Genomic DNA, 25,088 nt, shown 5'->3' with positions numbered 1-25,088 from the left:
CATTTTTATTATTTTATACCTGTTATTTTTTGGAATAACATTATTTAAAAAAAAAACTTTTCTCACTCATAATTCTACACAAGTTTTTTTTTAAATCTCAAAACGTGGACCAGAAGAAAATTCTATAAAATAGAATGTAAAACACAAAATAAAATATTAAATAGTAAGATCTTCCTGAAGCCGATTATCACTCGAGAGTAATTGTCCTTGTCTTGGGCAGCTCTAAACAGCGCCTCGACAGTCCTGATCCCCGTCAAATCTCGTATATTCCGGAGATCTGTCTTCTGCGCACACCTCGTCGACCCTCTATTTTGCCTCTTATGACTAGGTCCAATAGCTCGTACATACTGTGTAATATATGTCTAACATGTATTTTTGGTTGTCCAGTTTGAGGTGAAGGAGATGAAGAGACGGCAGGAGGCGGAGGACGAGGCTGAGCGGGCTCGCCTGGCGGAGCTGGCCGAGGCGGCCGAGAGGGAGCGGCAGGAGGAGGAGAGGAGGCGAGGGGAGGCGCAGGCCGAGAAGGCCGACACCACGGACGCGCCGCACGACGCGCAAGGTAACACCAATTCCGATATCTCCCCACTTAATTCAGGCGAAATCGGACACTGTTTGCAATTTTGGTCTCGATTGAAGGTATTGGAAGCAAATGAGCATTTTATGATTCTCCGTCTTATTCCTCATTACTGAGGGTTGTGACCCTTGTGGTTCTCTATGTAGTTATCCCTTTACTGCGCTGCACGTAGCGCTCCAACCACCGAGATGGGGGATCTTCCTCTCCCTCTCTTGCCCTCCAGGCTACCGATCACAGCCAGTCGTTCCTGACTATCATTGCCACACGCAACGAAGAATCCGTCGTGTACAGACATTGGTATATACTACTTATATTGATATCTTAATAATGTAATAAATGTAACTTAATCGAAGTAATGTTGCATATTTCTTCATTATATGGATAGATAATGCCATTGTAATATCATTCCTGATCCCTCTTTTTCAACTGGCTGAAATAATATTAATTAGTGTCAATTTTCATTCAATTTGGTTTATATTATGGTTATTTTGTTTTGAGATCCTACATTTGCTTCCAACACCCTCGATTCACTGTCAAGATATCACTGCAGCAGTCTAATGCAATGGCAATATACCGTTACGTGCAGAGAAATATGTATACTTGTAATTTACGTGATCTTTCACATACTTTAGTTTCTGCAAATTTTTAATATTTACTGCTGATGTTGTTATGAAGTCACAAGTTCTTTCCATCACAGTAACAACATACAGACAACATACTACATACAATTAATAATATAATTTTATTATATTTATATACATAGATAAATCGATTCAAATAAAATTAGCACAAGACAAAGCCAAGCTTTTGAATTACATAAATATACAGTGAAACCCAGATTTTATGTTTTTCCGCCAATTGTGTATATTTATTTCAGTCCCGATATATTGAAGAACATTTAATACCCGCTCATACATTTTTTCCCGCAAATCACATCAAAAGTATTCAAATTATGTGAGTTATGCGCACTTGGCAATGAGTCAGTGCAGTACGACAAACTGGAAGAGATTTTAGATGAGTAGTTTGTTAGTGCGCTGGCCAGCAATGTTCCTGTTGGCGGTTCAATCATTCCTAAACAAAACATTGCGCATCCCAAATTGACTCAATATCCAAGGGTAAATTTACTGCATCAAATGCATGGATAGATCACAATAAAGTACATTGAGGGCCTTAAAACCAATTTTTTAGTGTTGGTGGCGTTCAAGATGAGACTTCAAAATGTATATGCAGAATTATGTTTAAAAAAAGCAGGAAACTGATTTTTTTTTCATAATTTTTGTTTATTTACAATGTTTTTTTTTAAAATTGAATTTTCCCTCCGTTTAGGTTTTTCTTTGTTCAGCCCCATAAAAAACTTAAAATAGGGGTTTCACTGTATAGACATTTTACCCTCATTAAAAATTAGTCAATTATGTATTCGATAACTGTCACTTCCATTATAATTTGAAATTATTTATAACCAATTACAAAAAAACACACGGTGTGGATATATGTATGTCGCTTTCTCTGCCTGACAACTGTACAGCTTGCAGTCTACCGATAGTTACTAGTACGATGGTTTGTTAGTTTGGACACAGCGGATGAATAATTACACCGGGTTTGTTTGTGTTCTGTTTGTTCCACGCTGCCTTTCTATGCTATGGACACGATGTAACGTTTAAAGTAGTTATAAGAAGGAGTTCGACTAAAACCACTGACAAGTCTCAGGAGCGGCCGCATTCCCAGCCAGGTAAAAGGACATGCGAGGCACGCTTGAGACTCCGCCATAGCACTGTGCATACCATACAACCCGCACCCGTTCATTATATACGTTAAAAAACAATTAGAATCATTATTGGATGGAGTGGCTCCGGGGTAAGAAGTCCAACGGTTTGGAGGGAAAAATCTATTGCCGCCTGATTGACTGCTTCATGCTCTATCTCAAAAATAGAACTTAAAAAGATCAGTTTATTTTATTTTGTATTTAAAGAGTTTACATAATTCAAAAGGTATCCAGTTCTAAAAAGAAAACAGATGTAATAAAAAATGTAAAAAAAAAACTTAATCTGATAAAATTAAACAAGACCAAATTAAAAAATAATCATAAAAGATAAAATTTGATCATTTATCGAAGAATTTCCAATAAATTTCAATAAAAAGCGTCCGACTGGCAACTGGGGTTCGTCAGTTCGGCTTCAAACAAGTCGTTACACGCGAGCAGTGCTCGGGTTGGCGCGATACGACACACATCTCAACAGAGATGAAAAACCTGTTTTTTTTATATGGGAATGTGGAAGTCCAAACATACCAGTGTTTACGACCTGGCAATAAAATCATTGGACATGCATGGCATATATATTTTTATATACCAGTCTTAGGATGAAAAACCATACATTAAATAAGATAAATAAATAAATATAATGAGATTAAGAATGTCCGCCTCTATAGTGTAGTGTTTACCTACCGCGCTAGAGAACTGGGTTTGATTCCCAGAGGGAAATAAATGTATGTGACTTATCACTCTTTTAATATTTATTAAATATCATATTGGACAAGAAGTGCAGGACTGATCACCTTGCCGTAATGCAATTGACAATCAAGATAACGCTGCGCTGATGCAGTGCTCTATGTACTGTTTGGTGTGGAAAAGGGGCGAAATATATTGATAAATATAGAAAATTACAACATAAGTTAAGGCAAGCTACCACCCTCCAACTTTGTACTTACCCCGTTAGCCATTTCATCTAAGAGGACTTTTTTAACACATTGATTACGGTGAAGTTTGTTAAAGAAATGTAATTTGACACGGGCGATTTTAGATCGCACCGAAAGAATGATGACAGAAAAGAATTGATAATAGTTTTGTTTTATAGTGACACCTATTTGCTACACAGCAAAACAAACATGACTAGAAATTAGACATTTAAGGCATGTTTTCTTGCATATGAAGTTGAAGGTAACTAAAATGCGCAAAAATGTGCACACCGCCTCTACATGAGGTTTCAGAAATGCACAAATATGTGTACGCAGTAATCAATGTGTTAATTCTGGAGCCACTCTAACTTACAAATAATTTAGTATTTTTTTTATTTTGCTTAGAAGAATCAAACGTCTCTGATATCCATTTTAAAAAAAAGAGTATTAGACTCATCGTTATCGATCATTTTCGTAGTAATTTTATTTTTGGTAAACCATTATTAGTACAATCCTTAGATAACAAACTAGGCTGCTATAAATGTAATATTTTTATTTTTGTAAATAATATCATCCTCGTATTTATTTCTTACTTAATTATTTAAGTGATAGGTTTATGTATTAAAAAATATGGTGATGGTTTGGTTAAATTGGCTCGATGTGTAAAACATGAATATCTTGTCTGTGCTTTTCTCTCTTATGTAATTGTGGTTACTTATCTTCCTTCTAGCCTCTGTGTCTTAATCTTTGTACCTATTCCTTTTTACAGCCCTTAATAATGTCCCTGTATCTTATTTTCTTCAAATATACATATATATTTATTGAAAACCGGATTGTAAGTCATGTGTGTTAATTTGTTGAACTTAATTTTCCGAATTCTATTGCTTTATACAAATAACAAAGCCAATTTGCTATTATAAAATTTATTTAACTTAATTATGCAAGCTAAAAAGGTGTAAATAGGTTTCAAAATGAATAATTTACATACATTTTTTTTTAAAGTGTTGAGTGCTGAAAATGTCATTATTTACTGTTTTTATTACTTCAATCATGCAAATTTGTCTAAAAATTATCTCTCAGTTTTGTAACTTATTTTTACATCATATAAATCTCTAAATATCTTTTGTTGTTTGAAAAATAAGTATTTAAAGCACTAACATTGGGATTTTCCATTTTTTAACTTATGAGATTTGTTTAAAATCACTAAATCTTCTTACTAAGAAAACTAATTAAATTATGTCTCTGATCTAACTAAGGAAAACATATTTTGTTTTAAATCTAAATTAATTCATCAACATACTCTCCTTCAAGAGTGATACGTTCATTCCAACTCTATAACACTTATCAAGCCACTGTTTGGCTTCTACAGTACTTTTCCTCATCAGAAAACAATGTGTAAGAAATTCTTTTTTTTTTTATCTGTTATTTTGAAAATTATAAAACTGGGTTCTCTAAAACCTCAGTAACCTAACTGTCAGGATGGCATGAAATTTTCACACTTATCAATTGAAGGTTAGTACTATCCAGAAATAATTTAGGTCAGTCCAGTATTACCACACATCCCTCACTCATTTCAACAACTTCATATATCAAAAAACATGATTTTTCAGGAGATCGTTTTTATAGTTTAAAAATTTAATAAAATGTATTAAAAATAAATATCAAGCCACTTATTGAACTTTTTACTATGCAACAGATCTTTTAAGGTAAAACCTGAATGTTTTTTCTCCATTTGCAAAATATTTATAATATTTAAAAAAAATAATTAAACAATACCTTTTCTTCAAAATGCAAAAACAACACTTTCTGCCCTGTAGGGGATAAATATTAAGTTAAAAATATGCCGCTTTTGCTGGGATATAGTACATATTCTGGGCATTCCGAAAACATGCAGAACTGAAAACTTACAATTTTTGATAAATGACGTTGAAAGGAGTGAGCGATATGTGTCAGACCGGAGACATTATTGAACATGTATTGCATATCTTGATATGCAATGCATGTTCATTCTTAGGATGAAGATCTAGTATCTGATAAAATTCACACATTTAAAAATAGTTATTTCATACATTATAAAATACAAATCCCAAATAGTTTTGATGTAATGTTTCTAAAATATGCTTACATCCTTTTTGTATTCCACTCTCAATACGCTTTATAAATATGTACAATATTCCTTTATATGTAAGGCTTGTATATTAATTTCCCTATGTTTCTAACTATGTTTCCTCAACAATTGTATCTGCTAATTTAACATTTCCTAGTGATGGCTGTTATGTTTGTCATTTAACAATTATGTCAAGTACTGCAGGGCTTTGGTGAAAGGGCGGTTTATGGACGGTAAGCTATTTTTTCTGTGACGTCTTGTGAAAATACAAACTTACACACAGAATACAAACAAATTACACAATACTTTTGAAAAAATGTATTTTTCATGCTGACTTTATAGTTGTATTTTTTTTAATAATATGTTTTATCACTCACCAGAATATTTTTGTAGTGTTTCAAATTAATAGAGATAAGATGAAATCGATTTTTAATATTTTGTTTTTATTTTTACTATTAATTTTTGTTTTTTGATTTTTTTAAAAAAAAAATCTGATTTATCTAACAAATTCAACTGTAGATTATCCAATAGATTTATTTTTGCATGATTTTTATTTTATGCCTTTGTTTACTTACTGAGAATGTTTATTATTGAAATTAGTACATAAATATTGATAAAAAAAACATGTGTAGTATTTAAATAAAAATAAATTGTCTGAGTAGAAACTGTGCTTTAAAAACATAATTAATTCAATTCAAAAAACAATTTGAAATTGGAAAAAATTATATTTTTCACATTCAATGTTTATCCTTTCCATCTCTCAAATTTATTAAAATTATACTACACAATGTCAGGAATATTAAAAGACGCAAACGGTTTAGTAACATTTATATATGATGGTAAAATCTTTAAATTATTTTTCTTATCTCTTATCTCTTATTACAAATGAAATATCTCAGTAGTTGAACAGAAGGATTGCGCTTATTGATTTTGTGAAATCCACTATTGACAATAATGATTTTAATTAATTTTTGCCTTTCATAGTTAGTGGCTAGCACATAACTGTACTAATCACTACACTACTGAAGTGGATTATAATTTTTAAAATATAAAAAATGTATGTCAGAATTTGAAGATATAAATTTTTGTTTTGCCACTTTTATTACAACTTATTTCATATATCGTGGGTATCGCGGGCAAAAAACGTAAACTCGAAAATATGCGATTTTGACTTAATGATGCAAATTATAAAATTTTAAACATTCTGTAAACTGGCAAAATTCACTAAGTAGTTTGAAATGACATATTTATGTGCTTTTAAAAGTAAATTCAATTTTATGTTTAATAGCGTGTATTTAATTCAACCTAAAAACCTTTAAATAACAGGGATTTTAGAGTTAAAATTTTTTGCCAGGATACCCACGATATTATTTTTGTAGTATATTTTTACCACAATATAACTACCAAATCAATTAGCCAAATTGAATTATTGTCGATGAGTGCATGGTTTCCCAAAATGAACGAGTAGTGCATCTTGCACGTTGGATGTTTAACAAAATGGCTGATGATGTGCATGCACAGTTTTGGTTGAGGGGACCCGCCAGTCTGCCGCGGCCGCCTCTAAGAGACTAAGCGAACCGACTGCCAGGGCCCAAGGGTCAGCGAGGGCATCCAGTAAGTACACATCCACCCTACTATCGTATTCACGAATACCGCAAGTCACTTTTCAAAATCGAGTAAGCAGCATTTAAAAATTAAATGAAAATAGGCATTTCATTTTTAATATGCCAATGATTATATATTATAAATTTAGCAATAGAATTCCTTGAAGAAATAATTATTGAAATTACTTTATTGATTTTATAATTATCTTATTTTTTTCTATATCACTTAAAAATTGAGACAACTTTAATTTTTTTTAAATAAAATGAAAAAGCAAATGAAAATATTATATAAAAAAAAATTGTTACATTTTGTTAAGGAAAATTCCACTAATTAATATACAATATTGTGACATTATGTGACTGCTGAATCAATCAATATTTTTTTCTGATTTTTTAACTTTAATCCATTATCCAGGTATCATTGGTGAACTAGACTTTCTGAAATTTTCAGTCTATAAAAGTCAATTTTGAAAATAGACATGGTGAAAATTTTTCCTTTTTTTTTTGGTATTGGAAGTTTTGGTAAATTTGAAAATGTTTTTTTATACCCTTTGACATTCCCTGTATGGTTCGGGTGTGGTATTGCTCAGGTATTTATTTGTCAAAATTCTCTTGTGTGCACGTTTTTAATTGTTTTGTTTTAACTGGTTTCAAAAACAAGTTTTGATTACAAAGCCATCTAAATACATTGCTTTATGTCCGTTGCATGTTAATTCTGAATACAGATCACCGATCTATCATGTTTTTTTTTTTTGAAAGATCCGAAATATGATGAGTATTAGATCATAAAAAATTAAATAGTAAAAATAAAAAAGTATTATTGCAAACAAAACATTATTACAATGAACGAAAATATTATTAATTGTTAATTTTAAAATAAGTTTTTGTTTTGAGGATTCCCATAAATGGAGTAGAATGGTGCATTATTGGTCAAATAAGCATGATGAAAGCGTACCTCATATTTTTATTATATGTAATTCATGTTACAATATTACAATGGAATCCTGACTGGAAATGTTCATTAAATAATTGTAATTCAATTCTTTCACTCTGTAAATATAGCAGATGTGACTATTTTTTCAGCATATCCAAATTAGCATATCCAAATTTGTTAAAATACCTGAACTTGACCTCTATTTATATGTATTTGCGTTGTATTAGAAAGTAATATTTAAATATTCTTAACACCTTTAAAGTTTAGTTGATGTATTACTCATATGTATAGTGTTAAAAACTTACATGTCCAGTGTCAAGGCTTCTAGGACCTTTGTTGATATATTATATAACGCAAAAACCCTGATTATGGGTTTGCTATGTTTTCTTTCATGGCGAAGAAAACTAAGTATTTCATCTGATCTATGATTTGATTACGGAGTTTTATTCTAAAATATCAAATCAAAATGTTAACAAAATGACTTGATCGGTGTGTCTGTCTGTTTTTATCACGCTTTTGTGTGTTGTGTGCATTTTGTGTTGTGACGTTGCGATGATGGTTTCTGTGGTTTGAACTCAGCACTCTCAGAGGGCACTCCGAGCAAGGAGCCGGCGAGGGCCACAACTCCCTCATCGTCAGGGACCAAGATCAAGAGCCGCTCCCGGAGCAAGTCTCCGTTCAGGAGTTTCCGATGGAGGAGCAAGAAGCAGCCCGCCGCCGACGGCTCCCACAGCGACGACGACACGTCAGGTAGCTCGCCGGAACGGACTCTGTGACGCTAGACAATTTTGTTGACAGTACAATCCATGAGAAAAAAAACAACCCGTATTTATTCTGTGATTTCTAACGGTTTTGAAATCTCTAGAACATTGAATCTTAACCTTGTTGGAGGTACTGAACCCCACCAGTTTCATATGTGCGTTCGAACCCTTAATAGGAAAAATAAAATTAGATTTTTTCAAATTCAAAACATTAATACATAGGTGAACAATATAAACAAAACCATTAAAAACAAAGAACAAAACCACTACAACATGATGTTCACATAAAAACAAAAACAAAATAATGACGACACTTTATGACAATAGATCTAGTACGCTTGTTATCGATTGTTGTACGATCCGGACTAGGTGCATTGTCTTAGAGTTTGAGCTCTAGTATTATTTTTATTGATAGATTCATATATTTCTTTCAAATAATATACTAGATCTATTGGATAAATGAATATATCGTACGTCGTATAATTTTTTATAACAATAAGTCAGGTGTGTGTTTTGACCTCCGCCGAACCCGGCAGACTGACTCACCGAACCCCTGGGGTTCGATCGAACCCAGGTTAAGAATCACTGCTCTAGAACTTATCCTTACTTACTTATGCTCTCTGTTTGGCTTGGCAAAAAGTACAAAGTTCTCTAGGCTATTGGGCACGTTACAGATGCAGGTCCAGACTCATTATCCACTTGATTGCTCCAGGCATACCCAGGCAGGAGGGTATCTTCTGGTGGGGCACTCCTCCGCTATATTCCAGACAGTCTAGTTTTATCCTTGTAATGTTTGTTCAAAGAAAAATATATTTATTCAATTTGATTTTCCTCATTTGACTCGTTGGTTTAGATGATGGATAGTGCAATAGGGCAAATATTAGCAAGGATATGGTTTACGCACCTCATACTAAACTAAAAAAATTAAACAGTAACTATATAGTCAACCTTAGATTCTGCTTTTGATTATTCTCGAATATTTGATATTATTTCACCCTCGGTCAATTAGTTTAGTTTAAATATGGTGGCATTTTTCTGTCTATAACACAGCGCGGCTGTCCAAACTTAAAACACAGTAAGGGACATTTTTTTTAGTACATTTTTTTTGCATTTTTGGACTAAGTAGAATCTACTTAGTCCCGAAATGTAAAAAACATACCACAAAAAAAAATGTCCCTTACTGTGTTTTGAGTTTGAACAGCCGAGCACTGAATGATATTTCTCCAAATAAATCCTAAAAATTCATTTATAATCCACAAAAGGATTATAAACATACGAAGTGGACACGTAGTACGTAATACGTTTATGCTATGGTGTTTTGTGTTTTGGCTTTAATTGGTCACCATTACACTTGTTAGTTAACTACCCGTTTGAACAAGAGCAATATGTTCTTGATACCTGATCCCGTATTTTAATTGATTTTACTATAAAATTGCATTCAATAGTAATTTTTCAAAGTAACATTTTCACATGGATGATGTCAACAAATTTGAAAGGCGTCACAAATCGGAAGTGTTTTGGCGAGTAAGCACACACGGAGGATGTTGGACTAATCTGGTTGCAGCTTGGATTCCTTCCGGCACCACAAACTTGGGACTCCATACCATATAACACACCTTCTGTTTGCACAATCTTTCACACATTCTATAAGCTACATTAACAAATGTTGACTGACCACTGTTTCTTAACCAACTTAAGTAAACTCTTCTTTTTCTCCTTATTTATTGACTTGTCACTACTCGGCAGTGACCAAGCCAAATTTAAAGAGATAATAATCCTTTGGTACTTCAGGACTCAGTATTAAATTATGCTCTTCCTTCAAAATGATAATTTAACACTTCTTTTTTTCCATATAACTTACTTTCTTTATCTCATTTTAAAAAGGTAATACATAATGCTCATATTTATAATTATCATTCAAATCACATGTTCAACCAAAATTGACAAAAAAATCCTGCGAGATTCAGTAAATTCAGTAAAATTTTTTTTGTATATATTTTTTTAAATTAAAAGAGAAATATTTTTATTATTTTCATAAATATTTCAATTTCATACTATTTCTGTGAGTCTAAGCGGCTTATTATTAGAAATAGGTACCAAATTGTGGAAGAGTTTGTTCAAACCGAGAAACTCTGACTTAAGAGTCCGCGACACTAACCACGGGATCACAACCCAACACAATTTAACTGTTAGAGTGCTGAGAATCGATTTATCGACTCTAGTATACTTTACTAAAAGCGCGGCCATCGATATACCGTTTATTTTGGCGTTTGAGCCGGGAGGTTGTGTCGGAGCGTGGCGCGTTTCTAAAGTTTCAATTTGTATATAATATTCACCAATAAACAAATTTAACTAATTTTTAGTAAAAAATTTAAATACAATTTTTTGTAAAAACCTTAACAATGCTTTTGCTCTTACAATTTCCATTAAATTTGAAATGGACTATTTTTGTAAAAAAGTCTTCTTTCAAATACGTATAAGAAAAAATCTCAACACTAAAACTGTTAAACGCTCCTGTATCATGGCTGTCCAAACTCAAAACACAATAAGGGACATTTTTTTGTTGTACGTTTTTTTTTGCATTTCTGGAATAAGTAGATTCTACTGTCCAAAAATGCAAAAAAAGCGTACTAAAAAAAATGTCCCTTACTGTGTTTTAAGTTTGGATAGCCGATCATTTCCAATTTTTTTTTATTTTTAAATATCGGCATTAGATATAAATGTTGATTTACACAGTTGCTTTTTATCATAGAATACACACACACATATATATATATATATATATATATATATATATATATATATATATATATATATATATATATATATATATATATATATATATATATATATATATATATATATATATATATATATATATATATATATATATATATATATATATATATATATATATATATATATATATATATATATATATATATATATATATATATATATATATATATATATATATATATATATATATATATATATATATATATATATATATATATATATATATATATATATATATATATATATATATATATATATATATATATATATATATATATATATATATATATATATATATATATATATATATATATATATATATATATATATATATATATATATATATATATATATATATATATATATATATATATATATATATATATATATATATATATATATATATATATATATATATATATATATATATATATATATATATATATATATATATATATATATATATATATATATATATATATATATATATATATATATATATATATATATATATATATATATATATATATATATATATATATATATATATATATATATATATATATATATATATATATATATATATATATATATATATATATATATATATATATATATATATATATATATATATATATATATATATATATATATATATATATATATATATATATATATATATATATATATATATATATATATATATATATATATATATATATATATATATATATATATATATATATATATATATATTTATATATATATTTATATATATATATATATATATATATATATATTTATATATATATACATGCATTGACACATAGAAGGTCTGTTCTATGATGTCATTTCAATAGTTTTAATAATCCAATAATGTACTATGTATTAGGTAATATTTTTTTAAAACTTCCTGTGAAAGTATAGAGGTTGATGAACAAAATCTATCTCTTACTTAACGTAAAAATTCTATAATCAAGCTCGATTAAATCTCACATTATTATTTTTTTCTTGAAAGTAACACATTAAGATAAATGAACAGTTGATAACGGTAAGTAAAATTCTAATATAATCATATTTGTCTTCTTTTTTCCATCTGTTCTGTTGCATGCAAATTCTAAATTTTATTTCTTAATATCAGAGATGCTGTTTTTATCAAAGTGGGTGTAATGGTTTATTTTTGTACTCTCTGATTTTATGAAATAGGATATACAATTATTTGTTTGCTTTTATTATGATATAAAATGCTTTACTAATCATTGTCAAATTTATTTATATATTTGATGAATATGTACATAAACTATTTCCTCGTAGTTAGAAATGATTTTTAAAAATAATATCTGTCATTATTTATAAAAAAAAATTCAATACAGAATCTGATAATTATGTTTTATTTTATGGAATATTTTAATTTATTTGATTATTGCCAACCAAAACCAAATCATCACGATATTAAAATAATAATTGAATTGTTTTAAACATGATCATTTTAATGTTACACCAGAAATACTGATGAATATTTACTAAAAGTTTATTCTGTAGTGAATATCCACAATGTGGTAAATATCTACAATATAATGAATATTCAATGTGATATTAATGATATTATTCTGTATTTATAGAAGGACAGAGTCCGGGAGGCGACGATGATGTTATTGAGGGAACATTGGTCAGGAAACACGAATGGGAATCCAATGTCAAGAGGGCAACAAACAGGTTAGATTATTTTCATTTTTGACATTAACATTTTTAAACATATTAAAGTATCTCAACTTGAGATAAAGCATCCATTGTTTTTATAAGAAAGAAGATGGAAGTCTGAGGGCGATTGTCCACTACATGACAGTCTGGTTTTGAAAATTAAAAGCGACTACGACAGTTTAGCGTGATCGAATTTACGCACAACGTGTTTACGCACCGATCAAGAGCTCCGATCCGAAAAAAGATGGACAAAATCACATGCCAATCCAAAGCCAATCGTCGTTTTAAAACGCTAACTGACGTGCTGGACGGTAACATTCCGTGTAATTCCGGGTAGTGGACAATCGCCCTAAGCATCCCAGGGTTTATTTACTACTTGGAACAAAATCTTAAATTTTTAAAGCAATTCACCGATTGCCCTAAAATTTTGACACAAAGTTGCATTTGAATATGTGCCTGTTTTTATGTACACCTGTGACAGGTAATATTTTTAAAAATTATATTTAAAATCATAATACTGGTGCCATCTATTGAATATAGCAGCAACCCAAGTAATACTTAACATTACTCATGATGGACAGTGTGCTTCTTGACAGCTACTATCACATAGATTTGAATACTTTCATCTTTACAACCATTGTGAAATTAAATTCGTATTGGAAATGTGTTCCTTCTATTTTCATTCTTTTTTTTTACAGTTGAAATATAAAAAAATAATGATTTTTCAAGAAAATGTATGTTTAAAATATTACATACAGGATGCCATAGTTGTTTTAAATGTCGCAACAAATTTGAAATTCCAAGATCAGGTTGATGGCTTTTAAAACTTGTTCATTTCACACAAATAAAAAAAAACCTTTATTAATCTCCAATTACGATGTTCGTAATATAAAATCACTTCTAAAAATTTTAGCAGTAATTTTTTTAAACATGTGATCAGAGAATGCCTTAAAATTTGTGTCTTATTTGTGAATTTGTTTCCAGATCGTGGGACAAGGTGTACTCTGTCGCAAAAGACAACAAGATGTGGTTCTACAAGGACAGCAAGACGTATAAGTCCTCGCCGGAGCAGACCTTCCGAGGGGAGCCTCCACTGGACTTGGCTGGATCCACGGCCGAGGTCGCCTCCGATTACACCAAGAAGAAATACGTCTTCAGAATCAAGTGAGCTTCTCATTTAGTTTGGATATTACCCTGATGAAATAAAGAGTATCATGAAAAAATGTCTAAGTATGTTAAAGCAATGTATTTACAGTCAAACTTGGATATAAGAGACCTTGACATAAGAAAAACATCTTTAAAAGAAGAACTGGCTTAAGGTCCCGTCATTTTACCTAGACACCTTTAAAGAGAAAAGTCAGATTTTTTAGTTACCATATAGTCATGCTACACAATATCATATGAACTTGATGTTGCTCCCTTTGCACCCATAGCGGCCATAACTCGATTTATGTAATATTAAATTGTGCACTTGTTTCCAGACTGGCTTCGGGCGCCGAGTTCCTGCTGCAGGCGACAGATGACGCCGGGGTGAGCTCCTGGCTCGGGGCGCTCGGGGGGCAGGCGGCGGCGGCAGGAGGCGGCTCGGGGCGCGCGCAGACCCTGCCGCCCCCGCAGAGAGAGGACCAAAAGAGGCGCTCCTTCTTCACACTCAAGAAGAAGTGAGTCAATTATCACCATTTTAAGATAGTCCAACTGCCTATTTTTCTATTTTAGACTGCGAAGATTTTTATTTTAAATCCTACATGATGCAAGTCACAAGCTTGCTAAGTACAGTAGAGCCTCTATTATCCGGGCTAATTCGGGATTATCATCGTCCAGATGACAAAAAATCTTTGCAATTAAAAATAGAAAACTTTATATATCTACTTGAACGTTACATTCTGTTATCAATAGAGAGTAATGACAAAATTCAATCGTCAATAGATTGATGTTTAAAACTAGATGTGCTTTTTGAAGCTGCTATATCATACGTTAAGAATCCTTTAAACTTTTTTTTTATTTTTATACAATTTTGATAATAAATTTTGGGATAGTGGAGTTTTACTCAAATAAAGTATATAATTAATTACATTAAACAATTGTTGAAAATTTTATGTTCAAATATTTTTTTTTAGTATCTATCAAAAATTAGTGGAAAAAGCTATGTACATAAGCTGCTGTTTGAACAAGAAGCGTCATTAGGTCATATAAATCTATTCAATAGTATATATTTTGACAACAGTGAATGGAAAACTAGGGCTAGGATGAATCATTTGGTATATGTTATCGACCCAAATGCATGTATAATTATAGACGTATGGATGAGAAAGCTAATAGTGTAGTAAGGATAATTATTTAGTAACTCTTAGTCAATCAGTCATTCAATTTTATTTTCTGAAAATATTAATACATTATTTCAAAATAATTATGAATTATTTTATTGGAGCCTTATATAACACAAATTCACTAACAATTATTGACCTGAAATATAAAATGATCCTTTTTAACGAAATGTATTTTTTTTTCTAGTTAAATGTCATCCCAAAACAGGATTTGAGAAGCCCGGTCCGCGATGCGTATCTTTTGGACAACATGTGTTCAAGAACAGTAATATTTATATCAAGCAACATCTCAAACGTACCTTAATAATAAGTCTTTGCGGATATCACCACGCCGTGTGTTAAAGATTTCTCGTCTATATTTCATCTTGAATAATCGACCTTCAGTTTGTGTAATACCGGTGAATGTTGAAATATGACGGAGATGTCGGACCAAGTATTTAGGGGTTGGTGAGCCGCCCCTCTCGGTACTGAACCAACCAACTCGCGCTAACATTTAGCGCCGTCTCGGTGAGATGGCGTGTAAATGTTGCTATGTACTCTCGACTTAAATTAGATCCATTTGTATTAGATTTCCGATGTCTTTTTACCTTCCCTGACTAGAAAGTTTCCAACTTATCGGTATGTGATTCGCAATTACTATTATTAAATCTTCAGATTGGACAAAAGATATATATTATAGAGAAAATGTCTATAAATTATTTACTCTTAAATTATTAAAACATTTCCCACAAGCTAGCGTATATTATACAAACACATCCGACGTAGGACCATGTTTCCTCTCGGATGGATCACTCGGAACTTTTATTGAACGACTTTGAAATGAAATGAAAGATATTTAATTCTTTAGAAGATAAGAAATTATCCTTCGTTATTGTAACCTGTACTGCCACAATACTTTTTTTCTCTTAATATTATTTATGACTGGATTGATTTGTTTGCTCCGATAATTTAGCGTGGATTAATAAATGTTAGAAAAAAAAGAATTAATTGTTAAAATGTTTAAGAACCTTTATTCTTGTAGAAATGAAGTTCTCGCTTGTGTGGATGTCTCCAACCTTTGGCCCTAATATCCCTTACTAAATCAATCTTGTCATTACGAGATATTTTGATAAGTTTGTTTATAAAGTTGAATTATAATAAAAGATATATATGGATAATTATTGTTTTTATGTGTTTCAAATGTGTAATTTTACGATTGTGTCTACAACGTTCATTATAGATATAAGCAGAGGTGATTTGTCACAATCCGTGTATAGAGAATCATTTCACAAATGCTAGATTTCATCGATACGCTTGTCCTGTACAAATCAATATATTTATTATAAAATTGTGGACAATGCTATTTATATTCTGCACAAATTATTTTTTTTATAGCCCTGCAACTTTACACTTTTCGATTCTTTTTCTAGATGTAAAATTCGTAAATCTTCAAATTCCAAATTATTACACTTGCGTAAAACATACCACGGTAATATTCTGTCTTGTTTTAATATTATTTATTTTATTCCAAGACTTAAAAATTCATGTCGAAATACTTTGGCATTTTGCATTTTAGCACTTTTAATAGACAGAGCATTTATATTGTTAGTGTATCATCATTTTCGTACATTTTTTATTCAAGCTATTATTTTTGACTCCTTGAGTCGTGTAAGTTGAAATGTAACTAAATACAACACATTTGCTTATAATTTTGTTTTATTTTCAACCACTTTTTCCCACCACACATCCGGAGCTGTTACGAGTGCTACCAAAAAGTATTTGAGTACATATGCTCTTCACAAGTACAAAATGTAATTGCACAAAAGTAATTATATACAAGTACCAACCACCCCATACATTTTTATTATCATATTATGGTGAGTAATGCGATGATAAGTTATTCGTCAATTGTGATATATGCTCATAATGAAATCAGTAATTTAGGTAAAAATCAAATTAATAGTTGCAATAATAATCACCAACTTGAAAATGTACTTGAAGTATTGAGCAGTATTCACGTACTGTACGTAAGCACCGCACAGCTCTGCACACACCTAATATGGATTAGACATGAGAAGTATAGGTGCGAAAATAGTGTTACCCACTATTTACTCCGATTGGCCATATCACGGAATATTTACATAGTTTAGTAAAAACTATAAATCTGAAACGACCGAAAAAAAAAAGTTTTTAAATTAGATGATCAGATTTTTTAAATTCAGTTTAAAACCAAATACAAATTGATGGGCGGCGATGTTTCAAGTGAAATTTGTAATTTGCATTGAATGAAATTGGTAATTTAAACCAAATTTTGGAATCACATATTCTTTTGGAAAATTACATTTAATGTTGTAATTTTGATCAAAATTGTGAGGGAAATATTTTTTTTCTAAATTATCAAACTTTTTATTTATTATTAATTGAGAGAATTTAGAATTATTGAAAGTTTTGATGTGTTCCTCATGATAGGAGAAAAATTTTATAATATGAAAAATATTACAAAATAATATAAAAAAGTTATGGTAAAATTCAAATTATCATTGTTTGAATTGTATAATCTTAAATGCTTTTAATTCCTGTAATATTAATAATAATTTAGTTTATCTATCATAAAGTTACTTTCCCGTAATTTACATAGACCTTTGGTAGATACTTCTGTATGTTTTAATACTCGCATAACTTCACACAATTTAATAATAAAAATACAGATTCTTAAAATTTTTGTTTTAAATAACATTCTTTATTCTAGAAACATATTTAAATTTTTGCCTGTTCGCTGTTGCTAATCGCCTTGTGAGCTTTTGATGGCATCAAAATTCTTAATAAACAACAAAAAATGTTTATAATATTACGCTGCATAAGCTCATTTCTTAGAGCTATTCTGGAAAAAAGAGAACATTTTATAAAGTTTCACATAACTTTTAGAATACTGCATTAATTAATGGATGGTTTACTTGATAATTTTGTTAAAATGTATATTTTTATAGAACATTTTGAATGTGAGTGTTGGTGATATCTCTAGTACAGGAATGCAAAGAATTATGAATGAATACTTTTTTCTTTTGAGGTGTTTTCAGCAACAAATCTAATCATTTGAAAAATGACCCAATTATATGAGATGCGTAGTAATAATGTAAACTATGTAAGTTTATCATAACGATTAAAATACAAATTCTTGTGTTTAAACCAGTGATTCCCAGCCAGCGGTAAGCATACCCCAAAGGTATGCTTAGTCATTTAGGGATAAAGATTGAAACAAAAGTAAATATGTTTTCTCTTTAAATATAAGGATTATACTTTGTGGTGCTAAGGCACAAATTAAATGAGGTTGGGAACCGTTGGTCCTCGCTGTTGATTCTTCTATCCTATTTCTTGAAATTCTCCATTTAAACTTTTTAAAACATTAAACACTTTAAATTAAATAATACTCTTGGAATAAGTATTTTTGATTTATTAAAACCTCAAAGCCTTTCCAATCTTTATACATAGTTAATTTTTCTCATCTCCAAATCATAAATTAAGTATAAGAAACTAATTTTAGATAAATCATCCTTTATAACTTCACTTTTCATCCTAATATTTCTATCTTCTTACGAGTCTATGATCCTTTTGAAATTATCTGTACGAAAAATTAATTTTAGCTTTTGCATTTCACCTAAGCAGTCACTTCAAAACAGGTTTAACCTTCTTTGGGAGATCTTGAATTACGCAGATAAACCATATGATGGTAATTCACATTTGATTATGCGATTTTGAAATTCAAATGCATTATGCTAGCAAATCAAAATTTCTGAGAAATGTTCTTAACTGTTACTGGTCCACGAATCTCATTCGACATTGATTTTTTCCTCTTAGGTACCATGTCGGATGTTATTCGTTTTTTTTCATCATTAGTATTATTTATTTAAAATACAAGCATACATTTTTGTCACTCGTATCTACTACAACAGAATGTGGAGCAGAGGACAAATTAATTTTTCTAATTGGAATATAACTATAAACTATGATAATTTTATGCAATCAGTAACTCTCAGATGTCATTTAAAGTCTTCTAAACTTTTGTAACTCATCAACATCAAAATGTACATAAGTATTCTATGCTATTCAGTCAATGCCGGACTGACAAAATTCTAGTACCTTCGGCAATATCTTCTATAGTCAACTAGATTAATTCGGCATCGCCAACAGCCTTTCTAAAGGATTTGTGTTTTATTAATGTAATTGATAATTATAATACATTTTTAGCATTATCTTTAAGTGAATGTGTAACTTCAATATGTAATATGTTTAGATTTCTAGAAATTTAATTATTTCTAGTATAAGTACCAAAAAGGATTGTCCCTATAAATGATCAATCACTGATGTATCAAAATTATACTTCCAAATAATACTACATCTTTAAATTAACTGTTACTTCAATATTCAGACTTTCAGCTTCAAATGAACATAAAAATGATTTTACAGATGGCTCATATATAATATGAAAATGTATTTTATCAAAGAAAAATATGGCTGAATTTTAATTTTACTTTGTAAATACCACTATTTCTTAAAATCTATCGTAACATGTATTTCGATGTATTCAGCATCATTATCAAACATCGTATGTGAATCTTGGTCCAAATTTTAGAATTTTGCTTTAGAAACGTTGAAGGATGAGGAAGGGGTAGAAGCTGTTCTTTTTTATCAGTGATATTTACCGAGTAAAATTTTAATTGAAAATGGATTGATATTACCAGAAATTAACTGATAAATCTATTCAAAGAATATGGTATTCTGGGCATATACAGGGCTTAGAACCATTGGCTGGTTGCAGTAATCACTTTATGTATTCCTAACAAACATTATTCTGCCCTCAAATTTTTTGAACATCTGTATTCTATATGAGGAAGAACGTTTCATATGCTTGTTAGAAGCGCCATCTGTAGAAATTCACTTAGAGTTGAAATCTTTATTATGTGTATGAAATTCTGTTTAAATAAATTCACATAATAGGAAATGACTAATTAAATTCTGATAACATTCCCAGAGGATCCAGTATTTGTGTACAAAGATTTTTTTAAATATTGTTAAAAACTAAAATAAAGTGTTTTCAGAGCTAGGGTCCCATACGAAAGTAGACACCTGAACTATACCGTACAGATAATTTTACTTTTACTTCTGGGCTAAAGCCCATTTCTAATATCTTCAAAAGTATTAAATGGTTTTCTATTGCTATTGTCAACATGGTAGAGTTACACATCTAACTTTTTCAACAATTGTAAGTAAAGATGGAATTATCTATACTGTGTAGTCAAAATATTAACTTCCGTATGTAATCGTCATAATAATTAGTTATTTCTGAAAAGAAAATGAAATACTATTTGATTCCTTGATTGTATTAGATTTTTTTAAATATTGAAATAATTTTGAGGTATCCGGAGTATATTTGGAGTGTAAGTTTGGTTTTAAGGGAAATTATATGAAAACAATAAAAAATAAGAATAACAAAATGATAGATTATTTAGCGATTTGTGTTTCTTTTTCAATGTACCAATATAAATTTATTTAGTATAAAAAAGTGGTTCAAAAATGGTTTTTAGAAAAATATCAATTTTGTGTCATTATTTAAGTTAAATAAAGAAATATATTAGTGAAAAAGGACAATTAAGTAAAAAGAATATCTAATTACATAAATTATCTACTATTAGGTGTAGCTTTAATATACATACTTGTATCTCTGCCATTTTTTTATTTGGCCACTTATCGCTTAAAGAATAATATGTTCATGTTTTGTGCTTCCATTATTCTTTGAACCATTTAAAATTATCGTAAAAAATAATCCAACCATTTCTACAATTATTTTTATTTGTTATTTATTGATTTGGCATTAAGTTGGAGTAACAAGGTGATTTTTATAAAACAAAACACTTGTAAAAGACCTTATTATGTATAACACTTTGTATTTTCATTTGTTGATGAAAATATCATATATAAATATCAATATAAGTGTTTACATTAATTAATTCAAAAGTGATATAATACAAGTGTTTTATTATTAAATTAAAATTAATTCATGTCTGTTTCACAGTTCATCTTTAAGCCTAATTATTTTTAGGTTGGTAATTTATATTCATTTAATCTAAAATACATGTAAAGATTTTTTCAATTAAATTTATAAATGTGGTTGGATATTTTTTTCACATACGTTAGTATGGCTTTTGTGTTGCCAATATTGCCTGGTTGCGGATATGTTTAAGTGTATAATTTATGTAAAGGATCAAATCTATGTTTAGATGGTATCCCCTATATCCTATTCTGCTAGTGTCACCCTAAATAAATAATGCAGCCTTTAGAAAAATGGTGTTATTATTTATACCTCATTTTTATCCTTGCCTTCATATGAGATATATGTATGCTATTAATAATTTAAAAAAAAAAAGAAGATAATTTATATAGCGCCATTTTCGTAAAATACTACCTCAAGGGCGCTTCACTGTGAATGTATTGGGCAAAATATTATGGTGGAAATGATTTGGCAAACAAATGTGTTTTTAGTTTCTTATTTAGTATCATCTCACTCTCACTATTTCTAACCATTGGTGGAAGAGCATTGCATGCCATCGGCAACAGCAAAGGCACGCTCATCAAATTTAGTCGCTGGTTGCGAGCTGGTAAGATCACATTGCCCATTGCAGTTGTTGTAGCCGATCGAAGCGTGAGACGTCTATCAACCAATTCATCTGGAATACACAACTCTTTTAGATACTCTGGAGCCATATTATGTATTGATTTATACATGAGTAGGCAGAGTTTATACTCAACCCTTTCGGGAAAGCGTAACCAGTGCAGTTTGTGAAGTAGTGGGGTGATGTGACTGAATTTAGAAATTACAAAAATCAGTCTCGCTGCTGTGTTTAACACTGATTTCAGTCGAGTCATTTTATTGTTTGGTAGACCCGTGTATATACGGTTCCAATTGCCATTGCACCACTTTTTCCATTCGGAATACAAATGGCGGGCCATCCGGTTTGTCTACGATTTCTCGTGGTGGCGGATATGTATTGAATAATTTAAAATAGAGATAATATTCAGAAAATAATTGTAAATATATTTGTTCGAATAGTGAAATAAGGAAGGAATACAAAGCTGAGATAAGCATTATCGATAAAATTAAGAAAGGTGTGTTGAGATGGTTTGGACATGTAGAACGAATGAGTGAGGAAAGAACGGTAAAACAAATTTATGAGGCGAATGTAATTGGAAAAAGGAGCAGAGGAAGACCGAGAAAAACATGGCACGATCAGGTATGCAAATACTTGAAAGTGGTCAGGTTAGGAGTCGTAATAATCGGCGGGTATGTATGAGGAGATGCATGAACGTGGAAGAGGCGAAGAATGTTTGCAAAGACAGAGTGATGTGGTGTTCTATTTTCTCTGCCCACCCCTGCGGAGAAGCGGCGTGATGGTTAGTCAGTTAGTTAGTTATAATTGTAAATATTATTTATTATGAATGGTACATTCTATTGTATACATTCTACAAAATATTATTGTTTCCACAACTGAAGGAAGTTTAGTTGTTTTTTTACATTGCTATTTATGCGGAGACAAACTTTCTTTGCTTACAAACTATCAAACTTACTTTATGGGGTGACAAACTTCCTTAGCTCTATACACCGTCTTCAAAGGCTCGAGAAATCAAAGATACACTGGACATCCCGCTATCTGATTTCGCAAATGTTTGGAAGACATTTATTTGTAAGATGCTATGGCAAAAAATGCAACTGGCATCCTTGCTGCTCAAAGCGCCATGGTCTGATTGCATCTCCTTGTTCAATATATCTTAGTCGTACAAGAGAAAGTGACCAACTACCAAAACGTAAAATGATCAGGAGGGCCATTTAAGTCACTTTTGCTTGGCATAAAAATAAACACCAATGCAGTTAGTCATTTTTAACAAATCGATATATTATACTTCCAAGTTTAAAATCCTTTGGGATTTTTTCAGGGCAATATTAAGCTAGTAAGATATCAAACAGTCAACGATCACGTTTTTGTAAAATAATGCACTCGGTCACTTTCTCCTGTATACTGTAGACTGCGTATACTGTAGACTACTGTATACTGTAGACTGTATACTATAGACTGCGATATAAGATAGGGTTTGACTTGTCATTAACCATAGGGAATAAAACATCAATCAATGAAAATTCTTCTGTGAACTTTTTTGTCAAAGGCTCAAAAAGAGGATTTGAAAATATTATTTGATGAAAAATTTGTTGTAAATATTAACATGTGTAAATTAACTCTTGTGGTACTACAATATGTCGATTAGAAACCCAGTGGTCGTCCCGATACAGTCCAAGTAGCTTGTGACTTGGGTGAAGACTGATGGTCACCCTACTTCGCATCCAAGAGCAATGCCGAATGAAACATAATATATGCCAATCTGGTCATATAAAAATTAACAAAATAATAAATAATTAAATAATAATAATAATATAGTTATTAATATATAATATATCATATATTAATATATAAACTATCCGGAACATTGGTCTGTATGTTCCCGATAGTTACCTAAGACAGCATCGGCATAGATTGTTTCACAGACCTTTACACAGGACCTGCCGATGGTTATGCCCGTAGTAAGAGCTACCGCTATGTTGAACAATATCTCATTGGATATTGATCTGTTCCATGTGTCTGAAGGAGTTTTCCGAAGCGGGATTCTTCTACACTTTTAGCAATAGTATTCTTGCATATTTTCGATTTTAATGTATACGCTTTAAATTTTAAGTTTGTTATGTGTATGTTAATTATTAATAAATAAATTGAAATTGAAATATAGATTTAAGAGTTCAAAACGAAGACGCATGGAAAAATAAGTTATAAGACGCTAAAATGAAAAGAAAGCTAGAGTACTTTGTTCATTTTATCATAGGAGGAGAGAATACATAGACATACTGAAAGGCAATGTCAAAGGTAAATCCAGCAAAGGAGGAAGACGTATATCCTGGCTAAAAAACTTAAGAGTGGTTCCGCTGTAGCACTTAGTCGCTGTTTGGATTGACTGCAGGCAAAGTAAAAATCGCTATGATTACTGACCTTCAGTGTGGAGTAGCATAGTATGAATAATAATAAAAAAAGCACATATGTGTCACCTGCTTTCAAAATCCGCCAGATCCATGTAAGTCGATTTTCCAAAACATCCAAAATTCTCCGGGTAAGATTTATGTTTAAAAGATTAACATCATTAGATAAAATATTATGAAATTGAATTTTAACATTTTTTTCAGTATTTAAAAAAAATACACGAGACACAAACCGATAATGACGTCATCTTAATTTTTGACCTATCCCCGCTTTCTGATTGGCCGATATGGGTCAGAAGGCAAGTTCCATGTGGCTCAGTCTAGTTAAATAGAAATGATTTTTAAAATTTCTTATTTTTAATTTCACATCGCTTCTTCTCACAAATACAATACTTTAACAGTTGTCAGAAGTACGCTATCAATGTTTTATATTGCATGTGTTGATGTTATGTTCAAGTGATGGCGCTGCCATTACGGTCAATAAGTTGTTTTCCAATATAGTATTCTAATTTTCAATATAGTAAATACTCACTACAATATGTTTCTAGTACTACTACTA

General features: G+C 30.6%; 1 protein-coding gene across 17 annotated transcripts in view; it reads left to right on the top strand.

Annotated features, from left to right (window-relative positions):
* The window catches only part of LOC148310441 (spectrin beta chain-like), a 118,965-nt gene extending 101,800 nt beyond the window's left edge, over positions 1-17,165 (top strand). For 6 of the 17 annotated variants that reach the window (XM_088258420.1, XM_088258412.1, XM_088258422.1 and 3 more), the window contains 7 exons: positions 388-559; positions 6,876-6,968; positions 8,472-8,642; positions 13,075-13,168; positions 14,138-14,317; positions 14,635-14,814; positions 15,665-17,165. In XM_088258420.1, the coding sequence (XP_088114546.1) occupies positions 388-559; positions 6,876-6,968; positions 8,472-8,642; positions 13,075-13,168; positions 14,138-14,317; positions 14,635-14,814; positions 15,665-15,668 (894 nt within the window). In that variant the 3' untranslated portion in view covers positions 15,669-17,165. Of the gene's footprint in view, positions 1-387; positions 560-2,237; positions 2,454-6,875; positions 6,969-8,471; positions 8,643-13,074; positions 13,169-14,137; positions 14,318-14,634; positions 14,819-15,664 lie in introns of those variants that run through there. The other 11 variants (XM_088258423.1, XM_088258414.1, XM_088258424.1 and 8 more) reach the window with 7 other exon arrangements.
* The last annotated feature ends 7,923 nt before the right edge of the window (positions 17,166-25,088 follow it).

Source organism: Brachycentrus maculatus, unplaced genomic scaffold (genome assembly GCF_059751285.1).
Source record: "Brachycentrus maculatus isolate JH-2025_06_01 unplaced genomic scaffold, ASM5975128v1 h1tg000095l, whole genome shotgun sequence".
NCBI lineage: Eukaryota > Metazoa > Arthropoda > Insecta > Trichoptera > Brachycentridae > Brachycentrus > Brachycentrus maculatus.
This window is presented reverse-complemented; position numbering and strand designations above follow the sequence as displayed.